General features: G+C 33.5%; 1 protein-coding gene and 1 pseudogene across 4 annotated transcripts in view; both read left to right on the top strand.

Annotated features, from left to right (window-relative positions):
- The window catches only part of STAG1 (stromal antigen 1), a 422,258-nt gene that overhangs the window by 325,138 nt on the left and 69,773 nt on the right, over window positions 1-27,347 (top strand). For all 4 annotated transcript variants that reach the window (XM_029940222.1, XM_029940221.1, XM_029940223.1 and 1 more), the window contains 6 exons: window positions 3,060-3,163; window positions 11,414-11,506; window positions 11,606-11,695; window positions 11,842-12,045; window positions 13,202-13,272; window positions 14,810-14,897. In XM_029940222.1, the coding sequence (XP_029796082.1) occupies window positions 3,060-3,163; window positions 11,414-11,506; window positions 11,606-11,695; window positions 11,842-12,045; window positions 13,202-13,272; window positions 14,810-14,897 (650 nt within the window). The remainder of the gene's footprint in view (window positions 1-3,059; window positions 3,164-11,413; window positions 11,507-11,605; window positions 11,696-11,841; window positions 12,046-13,201; window positions 13,273-14,809; window positions 14,898-27,347) is intronic.
- On the top strand, window positions 9,667-10,270 carry LOC115292243 (annotated as a pseudogene).

Consider the following 27,347-nt stretch of genomic DNA (forward strand, 5'->3'; position numbering starts at 1 on the left):
ATGTATTAAATAAGCAAACACTCTCAACAAGCAAGATTTAATGTGTTTGCCTTCTCTTTGCTATTACCCATTTTTTTAAATAATCAATTTAACTTCTAAAGCTTAATCTCTTTTAATTTATACCTGTGTCAGTTTATATAGAATACCGATATCTTTTGGCCATAAATAAGTATACAGAGACAGGGGAAGAGAAGCAGACAGATAGAATTAAGCTATTCAAATGAGTGTCAAATTTCTATCTTTAAAAATATGTAGGAATGAATTCAACAAGAAAAGTACAAAATCACTGTGATGAAAACCATAACATTTTGTTAAATTGACATCAGATAAGATAAAGAGCTATGTTACATTCTTGACTGAATATATTATAAAAATGTCAGTTCTTCCTGTGTAATATGTAATTTTTTTAAATACCAGTGCAAGGAGCACCTGAGTGGCTCAGTCAGTGAGCATTCAACTCTGGATTTTGCCTCTGGTCATGACCCTGGGGTCATGTGATCAAGCCCCATGTCAGACTCTACATGGAGCATAGAAGGTCCTTGGGATTCTCTTTCTCTCCCTCTGCTTCTCTCCCCCACTCATGCATGCTCACACATTCACTCTCTCTCTCTCTCTAAAATAAAAAAGTAAAATAAAATTAAATACTAGTTTGAATTCCAGTGGGTTTAAGCAAGTTCTTCGAGAGGAGGAACTAAGCAAAATTATCTCAAAATTTACATAATTTTATTTTTATTAAAAGGCCACATAGCATGGTGCTTAAGAGCACAGACCCCAGAATCAGACTGAGTTCATGTCTTGACTCCACTACGACCTGAGTACTTTGAAAGTTATTTAACTTCTCCATGGCTCATTTTCCCTAACTATAAAGTGTGAAGATATTTGTTCTTATTGCTTAGAATTGTTTTGAGGATATAACATGCGACTCACTTATAGTGCCTCACTCACAGTGCCTTACTCATAAAAAGTGCTTAATTAGGCTCGGTCACTTAAGCGTCAAACTTCGGCTTAGGTCATGATCTCGCAGTTCACAAGTTTGAGCCCCGTATCAGGCTCTGTGCTGACAGCTTACAACCTGGAGACTCCTTCTGTGTCTCCCTCCCTCTCTCTGCCCACCCCCTACTCATACTCTTTCTCTCTAAAAAATAAAACATGAAAAATGCTTTTTCAGTGCTTAATTATTTATATTAACATTATAGAAATTAGAAAATATTTAGAGAAAGGACTGGGTAAGGGAATCTTGTTCAACTAAATGTTCAGATTAGTTGAATTAAGTTACATATTAAAGTGTAACATAAAGCTGCTCTCATCAAAATAGGATGGGATTGTAATAGACAAATAAATTAGTGAACCTAGAGAATCCAGAAATTGTCTAACTATATATGAGAGCCTAAAACATTTTTTAAATGTGACATTTAAATGCAGGGAAAAGTAGTTTACTTAGCAGTGGTGGAGGCTGATTGGCTATTGATTTGGTGTAGGAATAAATAAGCCCTTAGTTCATGCTACCAGCAGAAATAAATTCTAAATGGAATAAAGATATAAAAGCTAGAGAGATAGAAGGAAATAAATTAGAAAATACATTTTTAGGGGCTCCTGGATTGCTCACTCTTTTGAGCATCTGACTTCAACTTAGGTCATGATATTGCAGTTGATAGGTTCAAGCTCCATTTCAGGCTTTGTGCTAACAGCTCAGAACCTGGAGTCTGCTTTGGATTCTGTGTCCCCATCTCTCTCTGACCCTCCCTTGTCCTCTCTTTCTTTCTTTCTCTCTCCCCCTCTCAAAAATAAACATTTTTTTTAAATTAAAGAATAAAAGAAAATATATTCACTAATCTCTAGGACAAGGAGATCTTTGAAAGCAATACAAGAAACCCAGAAGCCTTTTTGTATCTATATAAGATAATGGAGGTTAGTTAACTTTGTGATAATCATTTCACATTATATGTTAGATCATTATGCTGTACAACATGTACAGTGTTATATGTTAATTGTATCTCATTAAAACTAGAAAGATAAAAAAAAAAAGCCAGCAGCCATGAAACAGTACAGAGGTGACTTTGTAAAAATTAACACTTTCTGTAAAAAAAAATTCTAACAAAAGATACCATAAAGAATCTGACATCAAAAGGACAGACTTGGAGAAAATGTTTGCCTCATTCAAAAGACAAAGTTACCACTCCTTATATGCAAGAATTCAAAAAAGGTGGATAACAGTAGAAAAATGGGCAAAAAATAAATCTAAAAATCTCAGAAAAAAGTTGCAAGCCAATAAAACAAAAAAAATACATTTCACTAATTAGTACAAAGGAAGAAGCAAAATAACAGTGAGATACCATTTTTCAAGTTGGCAGAAATTACAGGGATTTATGACATTTAGTGCTGGCTAGGGATGTGAGGAGCTAAACATTATTGCAGTTGAAGGTTTGGATTTCAATAAATAACCTTATATTTACTTTAACCTTTGACCCATTACTCTGTCTCAGAATTTATTCTACAGAAACAAAAGTATCCATTATGTAAATGCATATGTATTAATGATATTTATTACTGCATTGTTTATAGTGACAAAAATTTGGAAACAATTTGAGTAAAAGGTAGAAGGTTGACTAAATTGTGCAATACTCATTATGTAATAGCATAGTTATTTAAGAAAATTATTCATATGTGTATGTAGTGACTTGAAAGATAATTCAAAATCTATTGTTATTTTTTAAAAATATATATAGCACACTTGTTATTTAGAAAATGACATCCTATTGCATGAGCTTTAAAATGAACAGAAGGAAATACAGTAAAATTTTGGCATTGCCTAATTCAGGAATATGGTCTAAGATGACAGTGTCCTCTTTACTTTCTTTATCTTTCTTTACTTTCTAATGTCTCTTTCGTGTTTGACTTACAATAAGCACATATTACTTTTTAAAAAAAAACTATAGAACTTCAGTCTTTAATAACCAGTAATAGTATATGTTTGCAGTTTTTTATAACTGTGTGTTCTCTTTAATACATGGTTATTGTAAAACTATCTACTCATACTAACGCTTTTTGTTTCACTCCAGCAATGTCTGACCGTCAAGAGAGTGCTCTTATAGAGCTAATGGTTTGTACAATTCGTCAAGCTGCTGAGGCACATCCTCCAGTGGGAAGGGGTACTGGCAAGAGAGTAAGTTAAACTAGCGAGAAATCTACAAAAAGACTAAATGTAATTAACTGTCTTAAATACTTGAAAATTTTGCAAAAAAATTTTGCCAGTGTATGTATTCATAAAAACATGAAATTTCTGTAAAGGATACATGCTGTGGTCCTTTGTCTTTATATCCTGTCTACTGCACGTAGGTTTCAAAAATAGATTCTTTACTTCCATATTCCCAAAGCACCTGTACCTGCTTCTATTCTAGTGCTTTAATAATTTTCACATTCATATCTGTTAAAAATGCAGAAAGGCTCTGAAAGCAAACTGCCTAGTTTTACTCTTCTATTTAGCAACTATTTAATCTTTGGATAGTTGGTTATTTTCTTTGTGTATAAATTCCCTTATTAATATGGAGCTAATAATACAAGTTTTATTGGTTATAAAGATGAATTGAGATAGTCATTGATGTAAAACCAGCTTTTGTGGTGTACAGAGGTAGATAATTCTTCTCTGCACAGAAAAAAGAAGAAAAAAACGAAACTGCAAAATTGTCAAAAAACCTTACCAAAGAGCTCTGGAAATTCACCAGAGGTAAAAAGCAAATTGAGAAACATTTGTTTTTGAAAAACTGCTAAAGCTTCAGGTAAAACCGACAGGAGTTTACTACCTTCTTGCCAGGAATTTTAATGCACACATATCCGTCCACACAGTTGATGTAGTTGTTACCAGAGTGGTGCTGTCTGCAAACACCAGCAGCTTTGCTCTCAGAGGGGCAGACTCAATATGGTTCAAATGGCCTAAGTCCAGAGCTTTGTGAACTAAAAATGGCAAACATGGTAGGAACAAACAAGGAAAACCCACAGCTGTGATATTCAGAGGTTGTGGTCCCAGATGGGAAGAACAGCGGAGCAGCCAAGAATCTAAAAAAATCCTGGAAATGAGAAAGTTATAAAAGGATGAGATGAGCTCCCCATACGTCACTGGCTGACTGAGAAACCTGAGAAAATCCAATGGAAAATAAAAGTCAAAGCAAACTTAGATACTAGGTGAACTTCATTTTTTTTTCTTTTTTAAATTTTTTTGTTAAGCTTTTTATTTTAATTCTAGTATAGTTAAAATACAGTGTTCTGTTAGTTTCGTATGTATAATAACAGTGATTTAAGAATTCTGTACATTACTCGGTGCTCATGATGATAAGTGTACTCTTTAATCCCCAAAGGCCCCACTCACCTCCCCTCTGGTAACAATCAGTTTCTTTTCTAGTTAAGAGACTATTTCTCAGTTTGTGTGTGTGTCTTTTTCTTTCCTTTTGCTCATTTGTTTCTTAAAGTCTGTGTATAAGATCATATGCTATTTGTCTTTGTCTTGACTTATTTCACTTAGCATCATACTCTCTTGTTCCATTCATGTCATTGCAAATGGCAGGATTTCATTCCTGTGAGTGTGTGTGTGTGTGTGTGTGTGTGTGTGTGTGTGTACACACACCATATCTTCTTTATCCATTCATCTACCAGTGGACACTGGGCTGTTTCCATAATTTGACTATTTTAATAATACTGCAATAAACATAGAATTGCATTTACTTCCTTCAATTAGTTTCTGTATTTTTTTCATTTTACCCAGTATTACAATTACTAGATTGTGGAACAGTTCTATTTTTAACTTTTTGAAGAACTTCCATACTGTTTTCCCCAGCGGCTGCACCAGTTTGCGTTCTGACCAGCAGTGCAGGAGTGTTCCTTTTTCTCCACAGCCTCACCAACCCTTGTTTCTTGAATAACTGGCTGATTTTTTAATATACTTTCTAACCCAGGTCTCAGAGGGGAGAAGCCTTCTAGATTGGAAGTATTTAAGCACAGACTCTGTCCAGATCATTGATTGGCCAGTAATCTATTGAAACACTGAAGACTCCTAGGAAACAGGCTTCAAAACAAAAATAAAAATAAAAATTCTAAGCAGAGGTCACACACATCATGGGAGACACAGATTATATATACAGTTCACGTTCAAGATTACATTTTTAACTAATGAAACTTAAAAAAAGCAGTTAAAAATCAGTAATTGCTTTACTGTATTACCTAAAAATATTGACTCTTCAAGGAAAAATTACAACCATGGAAAGACATAGTAAAATGTGACTATACTCTGGGAGAAAAAAAGAAACAATAGAAGTGGCTTCTCAGTAAGCCTGATTTTGGGATTTAGCGAATACTTCAGAAAATATGTTGAAAAAATTGAAAATCTGTTCAAAAATTAATTATAGGAAAATATAACAGAAATAAGAAATCTTAATAAATGAAAAACTTAATAGAAATTCTAGAGTTGAAAAGTACAGTGACATTTGAAATTAATTATTTGGGTTTAGCACCAAATTTGAGATGACAAGAAATAATCCTACATGGACCTAGATTAATAAATATTAATCATTCTGAAGAACAGAGAGGAAAGAAGATTAAAGAAAAATGAATGGAGCCTGAGAAATAGGTGAAACAATATTAAATGCATCCGATTTGTATAATTCCAGAAAGAGTGAGAGAAAGAGACAGGAAAGAAAAACTTTTAAAAAAATAATTGCCAACATCCCATATTTGATGAAAAATATTAATCCACAGATAAAGAAGCGTAACAAAACTCAAGTAGTGTAAACACAAAAGATTCATCTCTGGACAGAATAGTCACTCTCGAAAGCCAAAGACCAAAAAAATCTTGAAAGCAACAAGAGAAAAGCTTGTCATGTAGAGAACAATTGTAATGAGATTACCAATTATTTATCAGAAATTGTGGAGCCCAGAAGACAGAAGGAAATATTTACTTGAAAAAAATTGCCAACCAAGAATTCTAAATCCAGTAAAATTACCTTTCAAATATGAAAGTGAATTAAAAACATCCCCTGATAAGATCCCCAGATATTTAGAGACATGTTACTGGTAGACCTGCCTCAGAAGAAATACTAAAAGAAGTCCTCTAGGTTATAAAGAGTAATACTGGATATTAATTCTGAACCATAGGAAAGAATGAAGAGTACCAGAATAGTAACTGTGTGGGTGGATATAAAAGGCCATGTATATTGATATATCATTTCTTTTTTTTCTTAATTTCTTTAAAGGGACATGAGATTAATAAAGCAATAATTATAGCATAAAAGTATTAAGATAAGGTATACAGATATATGTGACAGCAGTAACATAAATATAATAACATACATAATAGAGGCAAAGGAAATGGAATTCTCTTAGAGCAAAATTGCTGTGTTTTGCTGTAACTCAGTTATTAGTCTAAAGATGATTATTGGAAAATAAAGAGATATAATCTCTAGAGCAACTACTGATAACTGAAAAAGAAAGCAAAATAAAAGAAATTATAACGTATATAGTAGTATACTAAAAAATGTTTAACTCTGAAAAAGGTAGTAAAGAAGGGATACACACAAAAAAAGATGAGATATATAGATAGCAAAATGACTGACAAAATTGCAACCATATCAAAGCTTACATTAAATATAAATGTGCAGAAATACAAAAGTAGAAATTGAGAAAACTGTGGACTGGGTATGCAAAGTTACTGAGGAGTTACTGTCTAATTTTGTTGGAGATGGCAAGTTTTATTATTCTTAAGTCTTCATCTGTTAAAAATATACATTAAAATATTTATGAGTGAAGTGAAATGATATACCAAGAATTTGCCTTAAAAATGCTACAGGAAATTATAAACTTTAGGGAATTACTGAAGTAATAATAACAGAGTGGTTGATTGATTGATTTACTCACTTATTTTTAGAATGAGTATTTAAAAATTTTTTCCGGGGGCGCCTGGGTGGCTCAGTCGGTTGAGCCTCCGACTTCGGCTCAGGTCAGATCTCACGCTCGTGGGTTCGAGCCCCGCATCGGGCTCTGTGCTGACAGCTCAGAGCCTGGAGCCTGCTTCCTGTTCTGTGTCTCCTTCTCTCTCTGCCCCTCCCCCTCTCATGCTCTGTCTCTCTCTGTATCAAAAATAAATAAAACATTAAAAATTTTTTTTTTAATTTTTTCCAAAATAAAAGTTGTAAAAACTTTGTGTTGTTCCAACTTTGAGCCCTTTCAGGCTAAACATTTCTTACCCTTTTGACTTATCTTAATCATTTTTTGAGTGCCTTCTTGCTTGCTTTCTCACAAAGTTCACTTTCTGCCATTACCTTTTATGTTAGTTTTCTAATGCTATGTAAAAAATTACTTTAAAACTTAGAGACTTAAAACAATAAGGCTTTATTATCTCATTCAGTTTCTGGGGTCAGAAACTTAAGAATGCCTTAGCTGTTTTTTGGCTTAGGTTTCATAGGTTTGCATTGAAGATGTTAGCCAGGGCTTTAGCCTCTGAAGATTTGATTGTATTTTACTACTTCTGTAATGGCTTAACTTACACGACTGACAAGTTAGTGGTGATTGTTAGTGGGAGGCTTAAGATCTTCACCATGTGGACGTCTCAGTAGGACTGTCTGAGTGCTTCCTTGACGTGGTTGCTGCCACCTCCCTCTGCCCCCTGAATGAATGATAAGAGAGAATAAAGCAGAATGAATGATCCAAAGGAGAGTAAGGTAGACTTCTGTGTCTTTTATGATCTAGTTCTCAAAAGTCATACAACATCATTTCCACAGTCTCCTATTGATTACACATGTCAGTCTTAGTCAATGTGGGAAGAGAGTACAAGGGCATGAATACCAGGAAGCAGGAGTTACTGGATGTTACTTTGAAGGCTGATTGTTACATTGCTCCAGCACAGGAATCTCCAAGAAGCCCTGATTCCTTTTAATAGAGTAATATTTAAAGTTAAAATCTTGTCACGGAGAGTACTCATTGTCGGTTGATTATTATTCCTGATAGGCACTTTGAGTATAAAGAGCTAAAAAATATATGTATATATTTCTCTGTGTATATCCATATATACTTAAATTACACATTTATGTTGATATTTATGACTTAAATTTAACATAAGGTTTTTCCCTCTTTGATTTTTATGTGTATTTTCTCATTTTTATTTTTTGGAAATATGTAAAACATTTACATAGTTAAGAGATCAAAGCCATGTAAAAATAGACATTCAGAGGAGTATTACTTGGCAGTCAGAAAGAATGAAATCTTGTATTTGCAACAACATGAATGGAACTAGAGGCTACTATTCTAAGCGAAATTAGTCAGAGAAAGACAAATATCATATGACTTCACTCATGTGGAATTTAACATAAAAACAGATGAACATAAGGGAAAAGAAGCAAAAATAATATAAAAACAGGGAGTGAAACTAAATATAAGACATTCTTAAATATAGAAAACAAACTAAGCGTTGCTGGTGGGGTTGTGGGTGGGAGAATGGGCTAAATGGGTAAGGGGCATTAAGGAAGACACGTGTTGCGATGAGCACTGAGTGTTATACATAGGGAATGAATGAATCACTAGAATATACTTCTCAAACCATTATTGCACTCTATGCTAACTTATATTTAAGTTTAAAAGATTTTTTAATTTAAAAACATTTACATTCAGAGAAGTCTTTCATACACGTTTCTCCCTCTACAATCCTCTTCCTACCAATAACCATTTTTATTTATTTTCAGATTATCCTTCCAATGTTTCATTTTACAAGTATAGGTAAATGCATCTACTCCATCCTCCTCCCTCTCACTTTCCCTCAAAAGATAGTATATTTTGTACAGTGCTCTGTATCTTACATTTTTATTTAACAGTATATCCTAGATATCACTCCATAACTGTATTTGAAGATCTTTATTTTCTTATGGCTACATAGTATCATTATGTGGGTACACCACTGAGAGTCTTTTGGGTTGTTGCCAGTCTTTTACTATTAGAAATAGTGTGTAGTGAATAATCTTATGTCATTTCATCCTTGTACCATGTGTTTTGGTCGGTAGATTGCTTAAAAGTGAGATCATTAGATCAGAGGGAAAATATGTATACAGTGTTGTTAGATACTGGCAAATTTTTCCTTCATAGATAGTAGTCCATTTTCACCATCCCAACAGAGATACTATGAGGATTAACTGAGTTCATGCATGTAGAATGCCTAACATGATGATCACCTAATCAAAGACACCTTTTTCCCTAAAATCAATATTCTTAGGCCTTTGATACTTTGTCAAATGAATTTCATGACTTCTCAATACCCTGAATACATTCCTAGATGTATATTCCACTTTATATGTAGTCCTTTTTATTACTTTGTATATAACTAAACACAGCATTTGGTAAATCATTCCAAAGTGATCGTTCTGTTTTTTTTTTTAATTATGATTTTTTATTTATTTTTGAGAGACAGAGACAGCGCAAGCAGGGGAAGGTCAGAGAGATAGGGAGACACAGAAATCTGAAGCAGGCTCCAGGCTCTGAGCTAGCTGTCAGCACAGAGCCTGACTCAGGGCTCAAACCCACGAACTGTGAGATCATGACTTGAGCCGAAGCCAGATGCTTAACCAACTGAGCCACCCAGACGCCCTGTTTTGTATTTTAAAGAAGTAGAAAAAACAATATTAAGTTTCTGGAAGAAGAATCAGATAGGAGGCCCTATTCTTTCATATTCTCAAACATCTGTGAGAATGAAGACCATTCTCAGCAATCAGACTATCGACATTCCAAAAAATGTTGACATCACTCTGAAGGGATGTACTTTTATTGTGAAGAATCCCAGATGAACCCTACAAAGAGACTTCAGTCACATCAGTGTAAAACTCAGTCTCCTTGGAAAGAAAACGAAGAGTCTCCAATTTGACAAGTGGTGGGCAAATGAAATGGCTATTGTTCAGACTATCTGTAGTCATGTATAGAACATAATCAAAGGCGTTACACTGGGCTTTCATTACAAGGCGAGGTCTATGTAATGCTCACTTCCCCAACAACATTGTTATTCAGGACATTGGTTCTCTTGTTGAAGTCCAAAAAATGTATCCTCAAGGTTCAGATGAGGCCAGGGTGTTGCTGTTCAGTATCTCAAGCCCAGAAAGATGAGTTAATTCTTTAAGGAAATGACAGTGAACTTGTATCCAACTCAGCTGCTTTGATTTGGAAAGCCACAGTAGTTAAAAGTAATAGCAGAAAATGTTGGAATGGTGTCTGTTTCTGAAAAGGAATAGTTCAGCAGCCGGATGAATAAGATCTAAGTTGTCCAGGGGTTCCTGGGTGGTTCAGTCGGTCAAGAGTCGACTCTTTTGTTTCCCCCTAGTTTGTTTGTTTATTTTGTCAGTGTAGAGCCTGATGTGGGGCTTGATCTCAAGAACCATGAGATCATGACCTGAGCCTGCATGCTTAAGGATGGTTAACCTACTGATCCATTTAGACATCCCAGGCATCCAACTTAATGCTTAAGATTCTCTCTCTCCTTTCCCTCTGCACCTCTCTCAACTCTCTCACTCTCCAACAAAAGATGTCCCAGCTACAGAAACAGCAAGATGCCATATGATTTCTCAGACTTACTTGTGGTATTTTGAAGATACAATAAAAGCTGTATTAATTTTTTTAAATTATGGTTTACATTTATAAAGTTGTAATTTATATTGGAAGGCTTCTGTTCTGTAATGCCATTCAACATTGTGATGCTAAGTTCCTCAACATAAATACAAAATGCAGAATGCCTTGGGGAAATGATTATCTTAACTGAGCTTGCATTTTAATATTTTATTTTTGGAACCTCTTCCTGTTTAACTAATTGGATACAGAATAAGATGATGGGCATTATCAGCTTGAGTTTGATCACTGACCACAGGTTATACCCTTATGTCTTGATTATTGCCTAACAGTTTTATGAATTTAGAAGGACTAAAATGAGTCCACAGACATTGTTAGTATATATGTTAAGAATAAGTCGGATTTATTAGCTGCTGATAGTATAAAAGCATTACTTTCTGAAGTATTTTCAGAAAAGTGTATTTATCATAGAAGAGATTACTGTTAACATATTGGGGTTAAAACACTGGAAAAATTGTTTCACCATTAGTTCCAATATTTTTATATTGATAATTGGTTTTATAGAAGTGTTTATTTTTGTTTTTATTTAATCTAAACAAGTAGTAATTTATCTAAACCTGAGAGATTCTTAAGTTATTTTATAAAGTAATACTGTATGTTAACTAGAAATAAACATAAAACTAGAGATAATTGTTTTAGTAATTAGTTTATTAAGCTCCTCTGAAAATTCTCAGGTACATTATCTGCCAGTACTTTCTTGTTCTATGTAACATTCTAGGTTTATAAATTAGTATGTGACATTCTGTTCTTTGCCCATTTAAATTTATTCTAGGTGCTAACTGCCAAAGAAAGAAAAACTCAAATTGATGATAGAAACAAATTGACTGAGCATTTTATTATCACACTTCCTATGTTGCTATCAAAGGTATAGTTTCATTTACATTTCTGTGATAATATTCCACTGTTTGCTTATTATACTGAACTATTAAAGTAATTACTTTTTTCTTTGATTTCCTCCTTCTAGTATTCTGCAGATGCAGAGAAGGTAGCAAACTTGCTACAAATCCCACAGTATTTTGATCTAGAAATTTATAGCACAGGTAGAATGGAAAAGGTAAGACACTATGAAATTGAAATTCTATTATAGTCAGTTTAATTAACCTGATTATTTCATTTTCATATAATATATAGACTTAGAATTTGACAGATGCTTATTTTTATTAATCTAAATATCACAGTTTTTCTTTTTTTCCTTCTCAGCATCTGGATGCTTTATTAAAACAGATTAAGTTTGTGGTGGAGAAACATGTAGAATCAGATGTTCTAGAAGCCTGCAGTAAAACCTACAGCATCTTATGCAGTGAAGAGTATACCATCCAGAACAGAGTTGACATAGCTCGAAGTCAGCTAATTGACGAGTTTGTAGATCGATTCAATCATTCTGTGGAAGATCTACTGCAAGAGGTATGTTTTAAAGTGAATGTGATAATTTTGGCTAATAATTATTCAGAGTTGTTGAATATGTAAATTTTTTCCATTTTAAATAAAATCTAGTGGAATTTTCGACCTCTTTCAGATCTTAGCATTATTTATTGTTGCAGCTGTTCATCCTGTAAGGATTAACCTTGGTTATACTTTATTTTAAACACCTATTTCAGAAAAGGTAAATTTTTTCTCTTTTAAGAAAAACCTTTTTAAAGTCTGACTTTTCTTAATTCATCTTTTCATTTTTTATTCCTGTAACCTAAATTACATTTTAATGTTATTTTTATAATGTGCTAATGAACAGAACATAAAAATTAAGTGTATTTGTAAGGAATAGCCACTAACCAGTGGTGTGCCCAGGATAGCAGCAAACCTCTCCAGCTGGTTCTTATTTTTTTTTTAATGTTTATTTTATTGTTGAAAGAGAGTAAGCATGAGCAGAGGAGGGGCAGGAGAGAGGGAGAACAGAGGATCTGAAGCCCCAACATGGGACTCGATCCCAGAAACTGTGAGATCATGACCTGAGCTAAAATCAAGAGTCACACACTTAACCAGCTGAGCCACCCAGGTACCTCTCCAACTGGTTATTTTTATAATTATTTTTGTGATTCCCGTTTCTTGCCCTCTCCCTCTAATCAGTGAAAAGCAATTTGGAACCCCTACAGATTTCTGTGCTCTGATGGCCAGACTGATAGGATGTTCTTTTTAGTCCATGTAACCAATTTTTCCAATTTTTAATTTTAAGTTTTAAATTTTTCCAACCATTTTTGATTTTTCATTATGATTTGAGCTACAAAAGTAACAGGTAAAATCTTTGAAATGACCATTAAATTCTTCACCTTTTCACTCAGCAGTTTTAGTGAATTTATCCTAAAGTATTAATCAGAAAAATGTACAAAGTTAACATTTATGACATTGTTTAAAATGCAAAAATGGATATCTCTGGGTATTACAATTATGGGTGTTTTTTATATTTTGGTTTTTTTGCTTATTTGTGCTTTGTTTTTTACCAACAGTGAATATGTACTCTCTATATAATAAAAAAGAATTCATTTAGGCATTATTAATAGACTTTCATGTGAATTTGAGGGTAAGTAAAGTTATGGTAATCAAATGATATCTTTTTTATTTATAGGGAGAAGAAGCTGATGATGATGATATTTACAATGTGCTTTCTACATTAAAGCGGTTAACCTCTTTTCATAAGTATGTAATTTTATTTAGATTTGGTCAATAACCTCTATCAGTCAACATAAAATAGACTGTTTTCATAATATTTAACATCTGTATAACAATGGATAATTTTAGACAAATACCAAAATACGATTTTTTTTATTATTATTCAGATTTTCTTCCTATAAATTATTGTTTGTTATTAATAAGATTTCTCATTCAGGTATAACAGATGCACACTGTAAAAAAAATTTTAATACTAATTTTTGAGAGACAGAGTGTGAGTTGGGGAAGAGCAGAGAGAGACAGAGGCACAGAATCTGAAGCAGGCTCCAGGCTCTGAGCTGTCAGCCTAGAGCCTAACAGAGGGCTCAAACTCATAAACCGGGAGATCATTACCTAAGCTGAAGTTGGACACTTAACTGACTGAGTCACCTAGGTGCGCCATAAGCTAGAGTTTTATAGATAGAATTTCCAGCTGACAGCTTTTAGAAATTAAGAAAAAAATTGGGGGGAAGCCATGAAAATTATTTCCATGAGTTTTTTTCCCCTAAATTTTTCTTGCTTGTCTACTTATTATTGTGTTCTTACTATGTAGACAGAATAGCTAGATTTGAATAAGGTAAAAAGGCTCAGATTAATGATCTCAGTGTCATTTTCAAATTGTAGTTTACATGTCCCTTGTTAATGAGGTATGTTTGCTCCATAAAGAAAGGAAAATAGAGATCTTTGTTGACTAAAGAATGTTTAAGTGTAGCCCTTACATTAATGAACACTTAAGATTTTAAAAGCAGTGTCTAACATCTAAGACTTTTAGATTTCCTTTTTACACAAGTACATTTTTTAGACTTCTGTGGAGAAATAAACTTAGTTTTAAAAATATTTTGACATTTCAAAATCAAAGTTGACAACTAATGTCAAAACTCCTCTATTTTTAAAAATCTTTTGACATTTCAAACTCAAAGTTAACATCCATTGATCTCATATTTTTAGTAGTAGAACTCATGAGAAAATAAAATGTATTATTTCATTTAAGAAGCCTATAGCTACACTAAAGTTTTCAAGCTTTGCCATATTTCCTTTCCCCTAATTTGGTGTTTCTTTATCTCCATCTTATGAATACAAATCTCTTTTAAAAGTACATGTGTATTTTTATATTTTAGAATTATGAATGAATTTGTTAAAATATTTTTAAAAATATACTAGGAAGAATGAAATGGAATACAAGCTTAGGTTGACCTTGTAGTAGTGTGAATAGTGTGAATTTTTATTGTTTGGTTTCTTTCAATTAATTCCTAATATCCACTTATATATTCTGTCTCCTCTATCCCCCCTTGTCCTTGTCCCTCTTTCCCTTTTCCCTTTTTCTTTCCTTCCTTTCTTCCCTACTTCCACCCTATTTACTTCTTTCTTCTTTTCTAAGTTTGAATACTAGACCATTTCTTTATCCATCTTTTTTGCTTCTGTAAGAAAATAAAGTTAATTTATACTTCTGCCTATTCAAACTGAGCTCAAATTTCAATTTTCATCTACTCTTAGAAGAAAGTTAATGCATTTTTGTTTATTTTAGTGCTCATGATCTCACAAAATGGGATCTATTTGGTAATTGCTACAGATTATTGAAGACTGGAATTGAACATGGAGCTATGCCTGAACAGGTAGGAGTTTACTGATATTCCTCCTTTGTCCGTTTTAGAAAACTAAGCTTCTCTGAGATCACACAGGATTATCAAAAGCCTTACATAGAAAGTAGTTAATAATTCTTAAATGCAGATGCCTCTTTTGAGAATTATTGCCATAGTAATTGTATATTACTGGTAGGTGTTCATGATTGAATGTTACTGGTAGGTGTAATATATCTTCAGGTTTGAGCAGAGAAAAATAGAGAATCTTTGCTATAATGTATTTCAAAAATTTAATACTAAAGTAAACATTGCTTTTTTAGGAAAAGTATTAATTGCCATACTAGCAATTTCAAAACTTTATTCAGTTTGATGAAAATTCCTAATTATGTCTATATTCTACATACTGTTCTAGATATTGATAATGGTAAGCCTTAGATATGGCTTACTTTTTTAGTAGAACCATAGTTAAGTAAACTTGGAACCTTTAGCAGATTTTAAAGCTTTTTGCCCTTTTATGTAAGTTGAAATGGAAAGGGCAGGAATTCACCAAATTTTTGTAGCCTGGAAGAGACTTTTAATATAGTCAATTCTATATGAGAATTAAGTTGTTAATTGTTAATTAACAACTACAGTTATTACAGCTGTTACTGGTTACATGTAATACAGTTAATTTTAAATGGAATTATATACAGTTATTGTTACTTAGCAGTAACAATCTGTTGCACGAATTAAGAGTTATTTTGTATACTACATATACTCATTCATTAGACCAAGATCTCAGCCAATAGTTAAGTATAGGTGGTGTGTAGGAGTGGTCTCATGTATTCCCATTTGGTAATGTGGAATGCTTAAATGACACATTATTATACTAAAGCAGTAAGAATTTCATCAGGTATAACAATTATGATTTCATATTAAAAGTTAATCACAGAAACATGCTTTATCATTTCTATGCTTATATTCTCAAACTGTTCTTCAAAGTTGAAAGGGATAGAGTTGAGATATCCCGTGTTTTGGTTTTCTCATTTTCCTTAAGAAGATAATGAGAATAGCACATCTCTCTTTTACCTGGGGATTATAATTATGTCACAATTTATTTTTAATTCAGTACACCATTATTTATTGTCATAGAAGTGACTTTTGACAGTCTCACATTGTCTCTGGTTATCTCAGTTTTCTGTTACTTATGTTCTGATTTCCCCCATTTTACTTTAATTTCTTTGAGTAAGGGAACACATACATGTGACATTTGCTTAAACTTTGTTAATCTTACACATATTTTCCTTTTTTTTATAATTCAAGTATAGTTAACATGGAGTGTTATATTAGTTTCAGGTGTACAGTATAGTGATTCAACAGTCCTATACATTACTCAGTGCTCATCATAAGAGTACTCTTAATCCCCTTCACCTATTTCACCCATCCTCCCACTCACCTCCTCTCTGGTACCATCATTTTGTCCTTTATAGTTAAGAGTCTATTTTTGGTTTGTCTCTTGTTTTGTTTTGTGTTTCTTTGTTTTGTTTCTTAAATTCCACATATGCGTGAAATCATATAGTACTTATCTTTTTCTGACTGACTTATTTCTCTTAGTATTATATTCTGTAGTTCCATCCGTGCTGTTGCAAATGCCAAGATTTCATTCTTTTTTATGACTCAGCAATAGTCCAATAGCGCACGCACACCCACAAACACACACACACACATGCATACATACATACTACCTCTTCTTTATCCATTCATTAGTTGTTGAGCATTTGGGCTGCTTCTATCAGTTGCTATTGTAAATAATGCTGCAGGAAAGATAGGGATGCAAATATCCTTTCAAATTAGTATTTTTGTATTCTTTGGGTAAATATCCAGTAGGAAAGTTAGTGGATCATTTTTAAATATTGAGGAACATCCATAGTGTCTTACACAGTGGCTGCACCAGTTTGCATTCCCACCAGCAGTGCACAGATGTTTTTCTTTACATCCATGTTAGCACTTGTTGTTTCTTGTGTTTTTGATTTTAACCATTCTACCAAGTATGAGGTGGTATTTCATTGTAGTTTTGATTTGCGTTTCCCTGGTGATAAGTGATGATGAACATCTTTTCATGTGTCTGTTGGTCATCTGTATTTTTCCTTTGGAGAAATATCTGTTCTATCTTCTTCCCATTTTTTAATTATATTATTGTTTTGGGGGTGTTGAGTTGTGTAAGTGCTTTATACATTTTGGATACTAACCCTTTATCAGATATGTCATTTGCAAATATCTTCTCCTATTCCTAAGGTTGTCTTTTAGTTTTCTTGATGTTTCTGTGACTGTGCAGAACTGCAGAAACTTTTTTTTTTTTTAATGTAATCTCAATAGTTTATTTTTGCTTTTCTTTCCCTTGCCTCAGGAGAGGCATGTTGCCTGTGGCTGACGTCAGCAAAATAACTGACTGTGCTCTCTTACAGTATTTTTATGGTTTCAGGTCTCACATTTGGGTCTTTAATCCATTTGAGTTTATTTTTGGATATGGTGAAAGAAAGTAGTCCCAGCTTCTTTATTTTGCATGTTGTCTAGTTTTCCCAGCACCATTTGTTGAAGAGACTGTCTTCTTCCCATTGCATACTCTTGCCTCATTTGTTAAAGGTTAATTGACTATACAATCATGAGTTTATTTTGGGGCGCTCCCTCTGTTCCACTGGTCTATATGTCAGTTTTTGTGCCAGGACCCTACTGCTTTGATTACTACAACTTTGCAGTTTATCTCAAAATCTGGGATTGTGATCCCTTCAGTTTTGTTCTTTTTTTTTTCAAGATTGCTCTGGCTATTCAGGATCTTTTGTCATAATTTTAGGGCTGCTTTTTTTTAGATCTGTGAAAAATGCTTTTGGTATTTTGATAGAGATTGCATTGAATCTGTAATTTGCTTTGGGTAGTATGGACATACTATAGAACAATATTGGTTCTTCCAATCCACAATCTTGGAATGTGTTTCTATTTGTGTCATTAGGCACATCCTTAAAACTTTAATCATGTATATGAAGTTTTAGTGCATGGTTACTAGATTGTACTCTTGTTTGTTTTAGCATTAGAAACTATTCAGCAGTCAGTAGCTCTTAGAAACATGTCTTTAGATACCCACTATTTAAATTCTGAAAAGTATACAGAATTCAACCAATTCTTCATAGGACCATATAGGGTCACTTTTTTAGATTGCCACTTTGTACTTTAAAATTCAGAAAATACCCTTTTTGAGTAAAGATACCAAATAACTACCAGAATGTTTATGATTGCTTACCTTTAGTTACACTTAATGTTCTGAAGATAATTTAAAATTAATTGTCTAGTGGTTTGGGGTAAATGTAATGTCCGTATGTTTCACTAATTGTTTTCCATGCTAACCATTTTCAGTAGAAGTTTCCTAGTCCTTTTTTTTCTTTCCTCTTCCACTGATCATCTATCTTTTCTTATGCCAATACTGTTTTAACTGTTACAGCGTTAGAATATGTAAGACTGAAGCTTTGGAGATTTAACTATTCTTATAATAATTTTTAAGTCAAATTATAGAAGAGTTCTATAGAAAAATAAACGTTTATCCCCTTTATCTGATTCATCCCTTGTCACAAGTTTTCCAGTGGCATCCTTGCAAGCTTTCTCTCTTTCTCTCTGTATATGTATATGTTTTATTTTTACATAAATTTGCATATGTAAAACATTAATATTCTTTTTTTTAATGTTTTATTTTTGAGAGAGAGAGACAGCGCACAAGCAGGGGAAGGCAGAGAGAGAGAGGAAAACAAAGAATCTAAAGCAGCCTCCAGGCTCTGAGCTGTCAGCACAGAGCCCATGCGGGGCTTTGATTTCACGAGCTGTGAGACCATGACCTGAGCCAAAGTCAGAACCCCAACCAACTGAACCACCCAGGCACCCCTAATGATATTCTTTATAGCAGTTTTTCCCCAGCCCAGGATTCAAGCGATAATAATACATTGCATTCAGTTTTTAGTTCCTTTTTTTTTTTTTTATCTGAAATGCTTTCTTGTCCTTTGTGTTTCAGGACACTGATATTTTGAAGAGGTACAGGCTAATTAGTTTATAGAATGTACTCAACTGGGGTGCCTGGGTGACTCAGTTAGTTGAGCCTCAGACTCTTGATTTTAGCTCAGGTTGTGATCTCAGTGTCATGGGATCAAGCCTCACTTTGGGGCTTAAGATTCTCTCTCTGTCCCTCTGTCCCTCTCCCTGGCTTACATACAGTCTGTCTGTCTCTCTCTTAAATAAATAAATATTAAAAAATGAAATAATGTGTTCAACTTAGTTTTGTCTAATTTACATGTTTAGATTCATTCATATAATGCATTTTTGATGGGAATGCTACAATAAATGATATTCTGCCCTCAGTGCATCGCATCAGGAGGCACATGATGTCAATTTGTTCCTTTTTGTGATAATAACTTTGGTTACTTTAATAAAGTAAGGTCTGCCAGGTCTGTCCTGTGTAGAGTTCCTTTAGAATATTCCTGTTTCTGGGTGGCTCAGTTGGTTGAGCATCCAACTTCGACTCAGGTCATGATCTCTCAGTTCATGGGTTCGAGCCCCGCATTGGGCTCTGTGCTGACAGCTAGCTCAGAGCCTGGAGCCTGCTTCAGATTCTGTGTCTTCCTCTCTCTCTGACCCTCCCCTGATCACACTATCTCTCTCTGTCTCTCAAAAATAAATAAATGTTAAAAAAAATTTTTTTTAAGGGGCGCCTGGGTGGCTCAGTCAGTTAAGTGTCCAACTTCGGCTCAGTTCATGATCTCATGGTCCAAGGGTTTGAGCCCCGCATTGGGCTCTGTACTGACAGCTTAGAACCTGGAGCCTGCTTGTGATTCTGTGTCTCCCTCTCTCTCTGCCCCACCCCCACTCACACTCTGTCTCTCTCAAAAAAAAAAAAGCATAAAAAAAGAATATTCCTGTTTTTTATCAAACTTTGATACAGAGTTAGCATCCATTTATGATTCTTGCCTCAGTCATTTATTTCTTTCACAGTCACAAAATGGTAAAGTAAATGGTGACTTTCTGTCATTTATTTATGTCATTTATTTGTTGGCCCTCTGCTATAAAGAAGAACTTGCCTTTCTCCATTCATTTTTTAAATTCATATGGACTCATAGATGACTACTTTATGCCTATTTTGTCCAGCTGGTTAAACTTGAGTCCTATTGTTCACTTATTTTGGTGCTTAAATCGTTGCAAAATTAGCCAGATGGAATTCCTTTCAGACCTCCTCCTGTGTAATTTTTTAAAAAAATTTTTTGAGTACTTCTGGAACAAGAATATGGCATCTGATATCTGTTTGTGTCCTCCCTAATTCAAATGAATTTTTAACCTATAAAAAGTAATAAAAATTATCATAGTTCTATAACACAGTAGTCATTAGCTGGCAAACAATCCACATTTCAGGATTTATTATAGTATATCTTTTTTTTTTAAGTTTATTTATTTATTTTGGGAGAGAGAATGCCAGCAGGGAACTGGCACAAAGAGAAAAGGAAAGAGAATCCCAGGCAGGCTCTGCTGACAGTGCAGAGCCTGACAGAGGGCTAAATCCCACGAACAGTGAAATCATGACCTGAGTCGAAATCAAGAGTTGGACACTTAACTGACTGAGCTACCCAGGTGCCCCAAATTGTAGTATTTCTTCATGTAATTTGTTTGTAAAAGCAAGAAATATTTGAATTCTCCTTATTTTGTTTTGTGATTTTGTGCCTATTGCCTGTTGGTATCCTTGTAAGTTTATACCTTATTTTAGGTAACATCTATTAAAAATAAAATATTAAGCTTCTGCTTTAACATATAGTTTCCAGAATTGTCTAAATTGATTCTAAAAATTGAAAGCCAACAAAGAATATTTATAAGTTGTTTTGGTAAATATTTGCTATATAACAAAATAATGTGAGTAAACCCATAAAGAGGAAAGGAATGTAATCATAGGTCACTAACGCTAGGCTTCTCAAGGCGTCAATTATAGAAAAAATTTTTTGCACATATCACATATGGTAATATCTTAAATCTTTACATGTATACATCTGTCTAAGCCTTATGACAACCTGATGGATATATATGCATCGTTATTCTATTATTAATGATGAAACTGAAACATTGAGATATTAAATAACTTGGCCTATTGTCACATAGCTGTTGCATACCCACTCAAACCAAGCTTTTAAATTCTTTTCAGTGTCCTTTCACATTTTTTTGCTACTAATCTGCTACTGCTGTTTGATATCCCATCCCTTCTGATATCTGCCCCATGTCAAACTCTTCTTTTTTTTTTTTAATCTTTTCATTTTGTCTAAACATCTTTTGTATTTTTTCAGTGGGAATTGTGGGGAGAGTTTAAATTCTGGTACTTTATCATCATGAACTGGAAATCACATTTCTTAAGATTGAACATAGGTTGAATTTAACTTCAGTCACATTATTGCTCTTGGATAGATTATGACTTCTTGTGTAAATAATGCAGCCACACTTTCTTTAGAAGAATGTTGATGTGTTCCTTAGAAGACTACATACTTATTTCCTTTACTGAGCTTAGAAATTATTTCAGTTACCCACTTCTGACTATTCCTTGGACATTTTATATCAAAACTTACTGCCCCCACATACATCCAGATTACCACCTACCTATTTATTATTCATTAAAAGTGTGTTTGAGTGTCAGATCCTAAGGGAGGAGATGTTACAAGTAGTCTGTAATCTCAAGAGATTTTTTATCTTTTTAAAAATTTTACTTCCTCAATATCTTTTTGGCTACCATTCTTTTAGCCCTACTATCCTTTCCTTAGTTTAATGCTTTACATTTTCTCTTGTGAATCACAGTGGTAGTTACCTATTTTGTCTTAATGACCATAATTTTACTCTAATTTTTTTTCTAATCTAGGTTCTGTTCTAGTAATTCTCAAATGTATGAATGTATCAAAAAACCTTACAGAGTTGTTGGGTTTTTTTGTTTTTTTAAAAATACTGATGTACTTTCAAATACCATTATAGACTAAATTGGTGTAATCACTTTACAAAGTTACTTGTCAAACTATTAAAATTAAAAATAGACATACCCTTGATTGACATTTATAATTTAGTAATTTAGACTATAAATATATACTTGGACATGTGTAAAAAGACATAGGTACTAAGATGTTCATCATAGCGGTATTTATAAAAATTTAAAACTTTAGTTAATCTAAATTTTGATCAGGAGAGACCCAGTTAGCTCTGGTAGGATAGTTTTGATTCTATGCAGTGCTATGTAACTGTAACTTTTAAAATGAGGTTTATATTATTTATGTTAAATATTCTATGTGAGAAAATTTAATGAAAATGGCAAGGAGTAGGATGGTTATATAAATTTAAAGAGGTGATAAGATTTCAATATACAGACACCTGTTAATTGACAGATTATTTCTGGGATGATACATAACGAACTGTGTGACAGTGGATTTCTCAATGGAAAACTAGAGATCGGTAGTGGTCCAGAAACTTAGCTTGAATTGTACCCCATTTACTTTTGGATATTTTACTGTGTACATCAATTGCTTTTTAAATGAATAACAGGAAGTTGACATTTAAAAACTATGTGCCGTTTATAATAGCACCAAAAAACATTAAGTACTTCAATATAAATCAACAAAATGTGTGTAATATCTGTATGCTGAAAACTGTAAAACCCTAATGAAAGAAATCAAAGATTTTAATAAGTGAAGATAGTATGTTCATGAATTAGAAGACTCAATATTGTTAAGATACACTTTTCCCCAAACTGATCTTAGGTTAAGTAACACAATTCCATTTAAAATCTCTGCAAGAAGGTTTGAGCCCTGCATTGTGCTCCATGCAAAGCCTGCTTGAATTCTCTCTCTCCCCTTCTCTCTGCTCCTCCCTGCTCTCTCAAGATAAATAAACTCAAAAAAAAATGGGGGGACATTACGTCCTTTATTATAGAAAATGATTTTAATCATCTCTCTTGAAATATGCCTCTTATTAGAATTCTCACCTAAAACATTCTTTTGGATAGAATTTTACAAAGTACACACGTAGGCCTATAATTGATAAGCCCCTCTTCCCGAGTACTAATTTTTTAGCATACCAATCGATGATTTAAATATTTGGTTATTTTTCTTTTTAGAGCCAAGACACAAAAGTCAGTGCCTTTTGGAAGGTGTTTCTGTTCCCATCTGTTTTTTTGTTTGCTATACTTTGATTACCTGCTCTTTTTTAAAACTTCAAATAAAAACTATATCTTTAAAAAAAATAATAAAATCTGTGCAAGATTTTTTGTAGAAACCGACAGCTTGATTCACACAACTTATATAGAAGAGCAAAATAATTTTTAAAAAGAACAGAAGCAGAACATTCACACTACCTGATTTCAAGACTAAACGGTAACTTTGACAGTATGGTACTAAATAAAGAAAGGGTAGGGGCGCCTGGGTGGCTCAGTCGGTTAAACCTCCGACTTCAGCTCAGGTCAGATCTCACGTTCGTGGGTTCAAGCCCCGCGTCAGGCTCTGTGCTGACGGCTGGCTCAGAGCCTGGAGCCTGCTTCTGGTTCTGTGTCTCCTTCTCTCTCCCTGCCCTTCCCCCTCTCATGCTCTGTCTCTCTCTGTATCAAAAATAAATAAAACATTTAAAAAAAAAAAAAAGAAAGGGTAGACATATAGATCAAAGGAACAATATAGGGAATCCAGAAATATATTCATATATATATAATCAGTTGATTCTTGACAAAGGTGCTAGGGCAGTTCTTTGGAGGAAAGAAAACCTTTTTAACAAATGGTTCTGAAACAAATATATATGTGGGAAGAAAAAAGAATCTCTATTCACATTTTACATCATATATAAAATTAACTCAAAATAGACCTTTCGACCATAACCCACAAGTATAAAACATCTTAAAGAACACACAAGAGAAAATCTTTGTGACCTTTAAGTTAATCAAAGATTTCTTAAATACAACATTAGAAGCATGATCCATAATTTAAAACTTTCAAAAATACACATTTCGCAAAATTAAGCACTTCTGCTCTTGAAAGAGTGTTAAGAGAATTGAAAAGACATATATAAGACTAGAAGATATTTACAAATCACATATATGATAACAGACTTGTATTCAAAAAGATAAAGATCTCTCAAATTCAGTGGTAAGAAAAGCAACAGATAATTCACCAAAGAAGATGGATGACAAACACATGAAAAGCAACTTAACTCATTAGTCATTAGAGAAATGCAGATTAAAAGCATGATGAGGTAATACTACAAACCATATAGAAAGCAGTGGAACCTCATACATTGCTGGCAAGAATGCAAAATGGTACATTCACTTCAGAAAACAAGTTGGCAATTTCTTATAAAGTTCAATATATACTTACCTGACCCAGCAGTCTCTCTCCTGAGTATTTATCCAAGAGAAATGAAAACTCAAGTTCACATAAAAACCTATACTGGAATGTGTATAGCAGCTGTATTCATAATTGCCTAAAACTGCAAGCAACTCAGATGTCCCATCAACTGATGAAAGTATAAAAACAAACTATATTACCATCTATACAGTAGAATATATCTCAGCAATAAAATGGAAGGTACCACTGTCATGCAACAATATGGTTGAATCTCAGTAACATACAGAGTCAAAGAAATCATATGCACAAAGCCATGTGCTGTACAAGTTTATTATACATTCTAGAAGAAGCAAAACTTACAGAGTCAGAAAATAGAAATCCAGAATGGGGCAGGAAGCTGACTACAGAAGGGTATGGGGGAATTTGAAGGATGATGGAACTGTTCTATTTCTTGATGGTTACCTGATGATACATTTGTCAAAACTGCATAACTGTACATTGAAGACAGTAAATTTTTCTTTACATATAAATTATACCTTAATTTTTTAATGCAAAAGGATAAAAATAAGAGAAATTATTTCTCATACTTAATGAAGTCCATTTCAAAGCCTGACCAAAGGTTTTGAAAGCCCCAGACCAAAACACAACCATAAGAACAAAAGAAATATTTATCACCTGGTGGAAATTTCAGAACCAAGAGCCATAGATAAAAAAGTTTGTTATAACCTTCATTCTTATTTTTAAGCTCTCTAGCAAAGTTATATATAATGGTTGCAATATTATTTAAATTAAAATTAGTTTATTGGGGTGCCTGGATGGCTTACTCAGTTGAGTGTCCAGCTTTGGCTCAGGTCATGATCTCATGGTTCGTGATGTTGAGCCCTGCGTCAGGCTCTATGCTGACAGCTAGCTCAGAGCCTGGAGCCTGCTTTGGATTCTGTATCTCCATCTCTCTGTGACCCTCCCTGCTCATGCTGTCTCTCACTCGTTCTCTCTCAAAAAAATAAATAAGAACATTTTAAAAAATAAAATAAAATTAGTTTATTAAAACTAACAGTTTAATAGTTTTAGTTTAGATAGTTTCTGTTGACTCTAAATCTTCAGGTGTGCAACATGAAAATTTCTATTTTTTAATCTTCATAGATCCTTTAGAAACATAGCTAGAGCAAAGTACATCTGCTCTCTTAGAAGACAACATACAGTGTTATACCATTTTTTAAAAGCCCAAAAACTAGAAAAATCAGTGTATTGTCCAATGATATGTATGATAAAACTATTTTTTTAAGAGCCAGCACTTGATATATATGATATTTAGTAGAATGATTTGCCAGCCTTAAGGAATAGTGAAAGAGATTATAGATAGATACAAAGTTATTAGTATCATAGTAGTTCTTAAATTTGGTATTTTGTTTATAGGTTAATTTTATGATTATTATGCTTTATAATCCAATTATTTTGATATATCAAATATTACATTAAAATATCAACAAAGAATGAATAGAAGCACTTCTCTTTGTTCTTACTAGTGGGATATTTTTGAAATACCTGATCATGTTACTCTTCTGTTCAGATATGAGCATGTTCCTATCTGTGCATTACCTAGCATTCTTAATATAACACAAAGATTTTTTTGTCATAGTGAGGTGACCATGTTGTTGTCCAAACAAGTATACTTTTGAAAGTTAAAGGGATTACTGTTAATTATTCCAAGACATAGGCATAAACCAGGATATATAGTCACTCTTTTTTAAGGCTCTCTGCGATTTAGTTTCTGCTGATCTAGTCTCAGTGTACGCTTACACTTACCCTGTACCGACTATTCACTGTTTATTGATGAAGCTTTTTTAAAAGATTTCTATTTCTTCAACTTCTATCATCCCTCTATTGCCAGGTTAAATCTTACATCTTTCTTTACAGATTTAGCATACACTTTTGCTTCTCTAGAAAGTTTTTCCTAACCATTATTACTCTTCCCAGCCAAGACAGCATTCCTTCTTCTTGCCCCTCAGCACATGACCCTGTATGTGTACACTTAGTCAAACCAGTTACTAAATTGTTACAGTTGTAATTTATTTTCCTATTAGATTATTCTCTAAGATCAGGTAATGTATTTGTTTTAAGTCCTGGTCTAGCGGAAGACTTGGATACTGAGTAAAACATCTATTAGAAAAACAGAGTTCGGGGGTGCCTGGGTGGCTCAGTTTGTTAAGCATCCGACTTCAGCTCAGGTCATGATCTCACAGTTCATGGGTTCAAGCCCTGCATTGGGCTCTGCACTGACAGCTCAGAGCCTGGAGCCTGCTTTGGGTTCTGTGTCCCTCTCCCGCTCTGCCCCTCCCCTGCTCATGCTCTGTCTCTGTCTTTCAAAAATAAATAAACATTAAAAATTAAAAAAAAAGTAAAACAGAGTTAATATTTTTCCGATTATGGTTTTAAATTGCCATACAATGATATCTTTGATTATTTTTTATATGCCTCCCTAAAATTACCTTTATGTTTCCCCATCTTTTTGTGTTTTATTTTTTTGTTGTAGTAAAACACACATAACATGAAATCTACTCTTAACAAATTTTTAAGTCTATGTATAAAACAGTATTGTTAACTATAAGCACAATGTTGTACAGCAGATCTCTAGTGTCAATTTATAAGCTTTTTCTCTATATTAATGTTCTTAAACTTATGTCATTTGTTGCAGTAATTTACCAATGGGAATTCTTAATTTTATTGTATCTTGTTGTCTGGTATGTAAATATTCTTTTTTTTTTTAAGTTTTTTAATGTTTTATTTATTTTTGAGAGAAAGAGAGAAGAGACAGCATGAGCAGGGGAGGGTCAGAGAGAGAGGGAGACACAAATATGAAGCAGGCTCCAGGCTCTGAGCTAGCTGTCAGCACAGAGCCCAGTGTGGAGCTCGAACCCACAAACCGTGAGATCATGACCTGAGCCGAGGCCAGACGCCCAATCTACTGAGCTACCCAGGTGCCCCTAAATATTCTTTATATAATCAGAATTATCAGTTGTTTTTTGTTTGATGTCTTACATGGAAAGCCTTTCCACACATTTCAAAGTTATTTAAATACTCACTTTTTTCTTCTTGTGTTTTAATAGTCTTATTTTTTATAATGTTT

The sequence above is a fragment of the Suricata suricatta genome, chromosome 5, assembly GCF_006229205.1.
Source record: "Suricata suricatta isolate VVHF042 chromosome 5, meerkat_22Aug2017_6uvM2_HiC, whole genome shotgun sequence".
Taxonomy (NCBI): Eukaryota; Metazoa; Chordata; class Mammalia; order Carnivora; family Herpestidae; genus Suricata; species Suricata suricatta.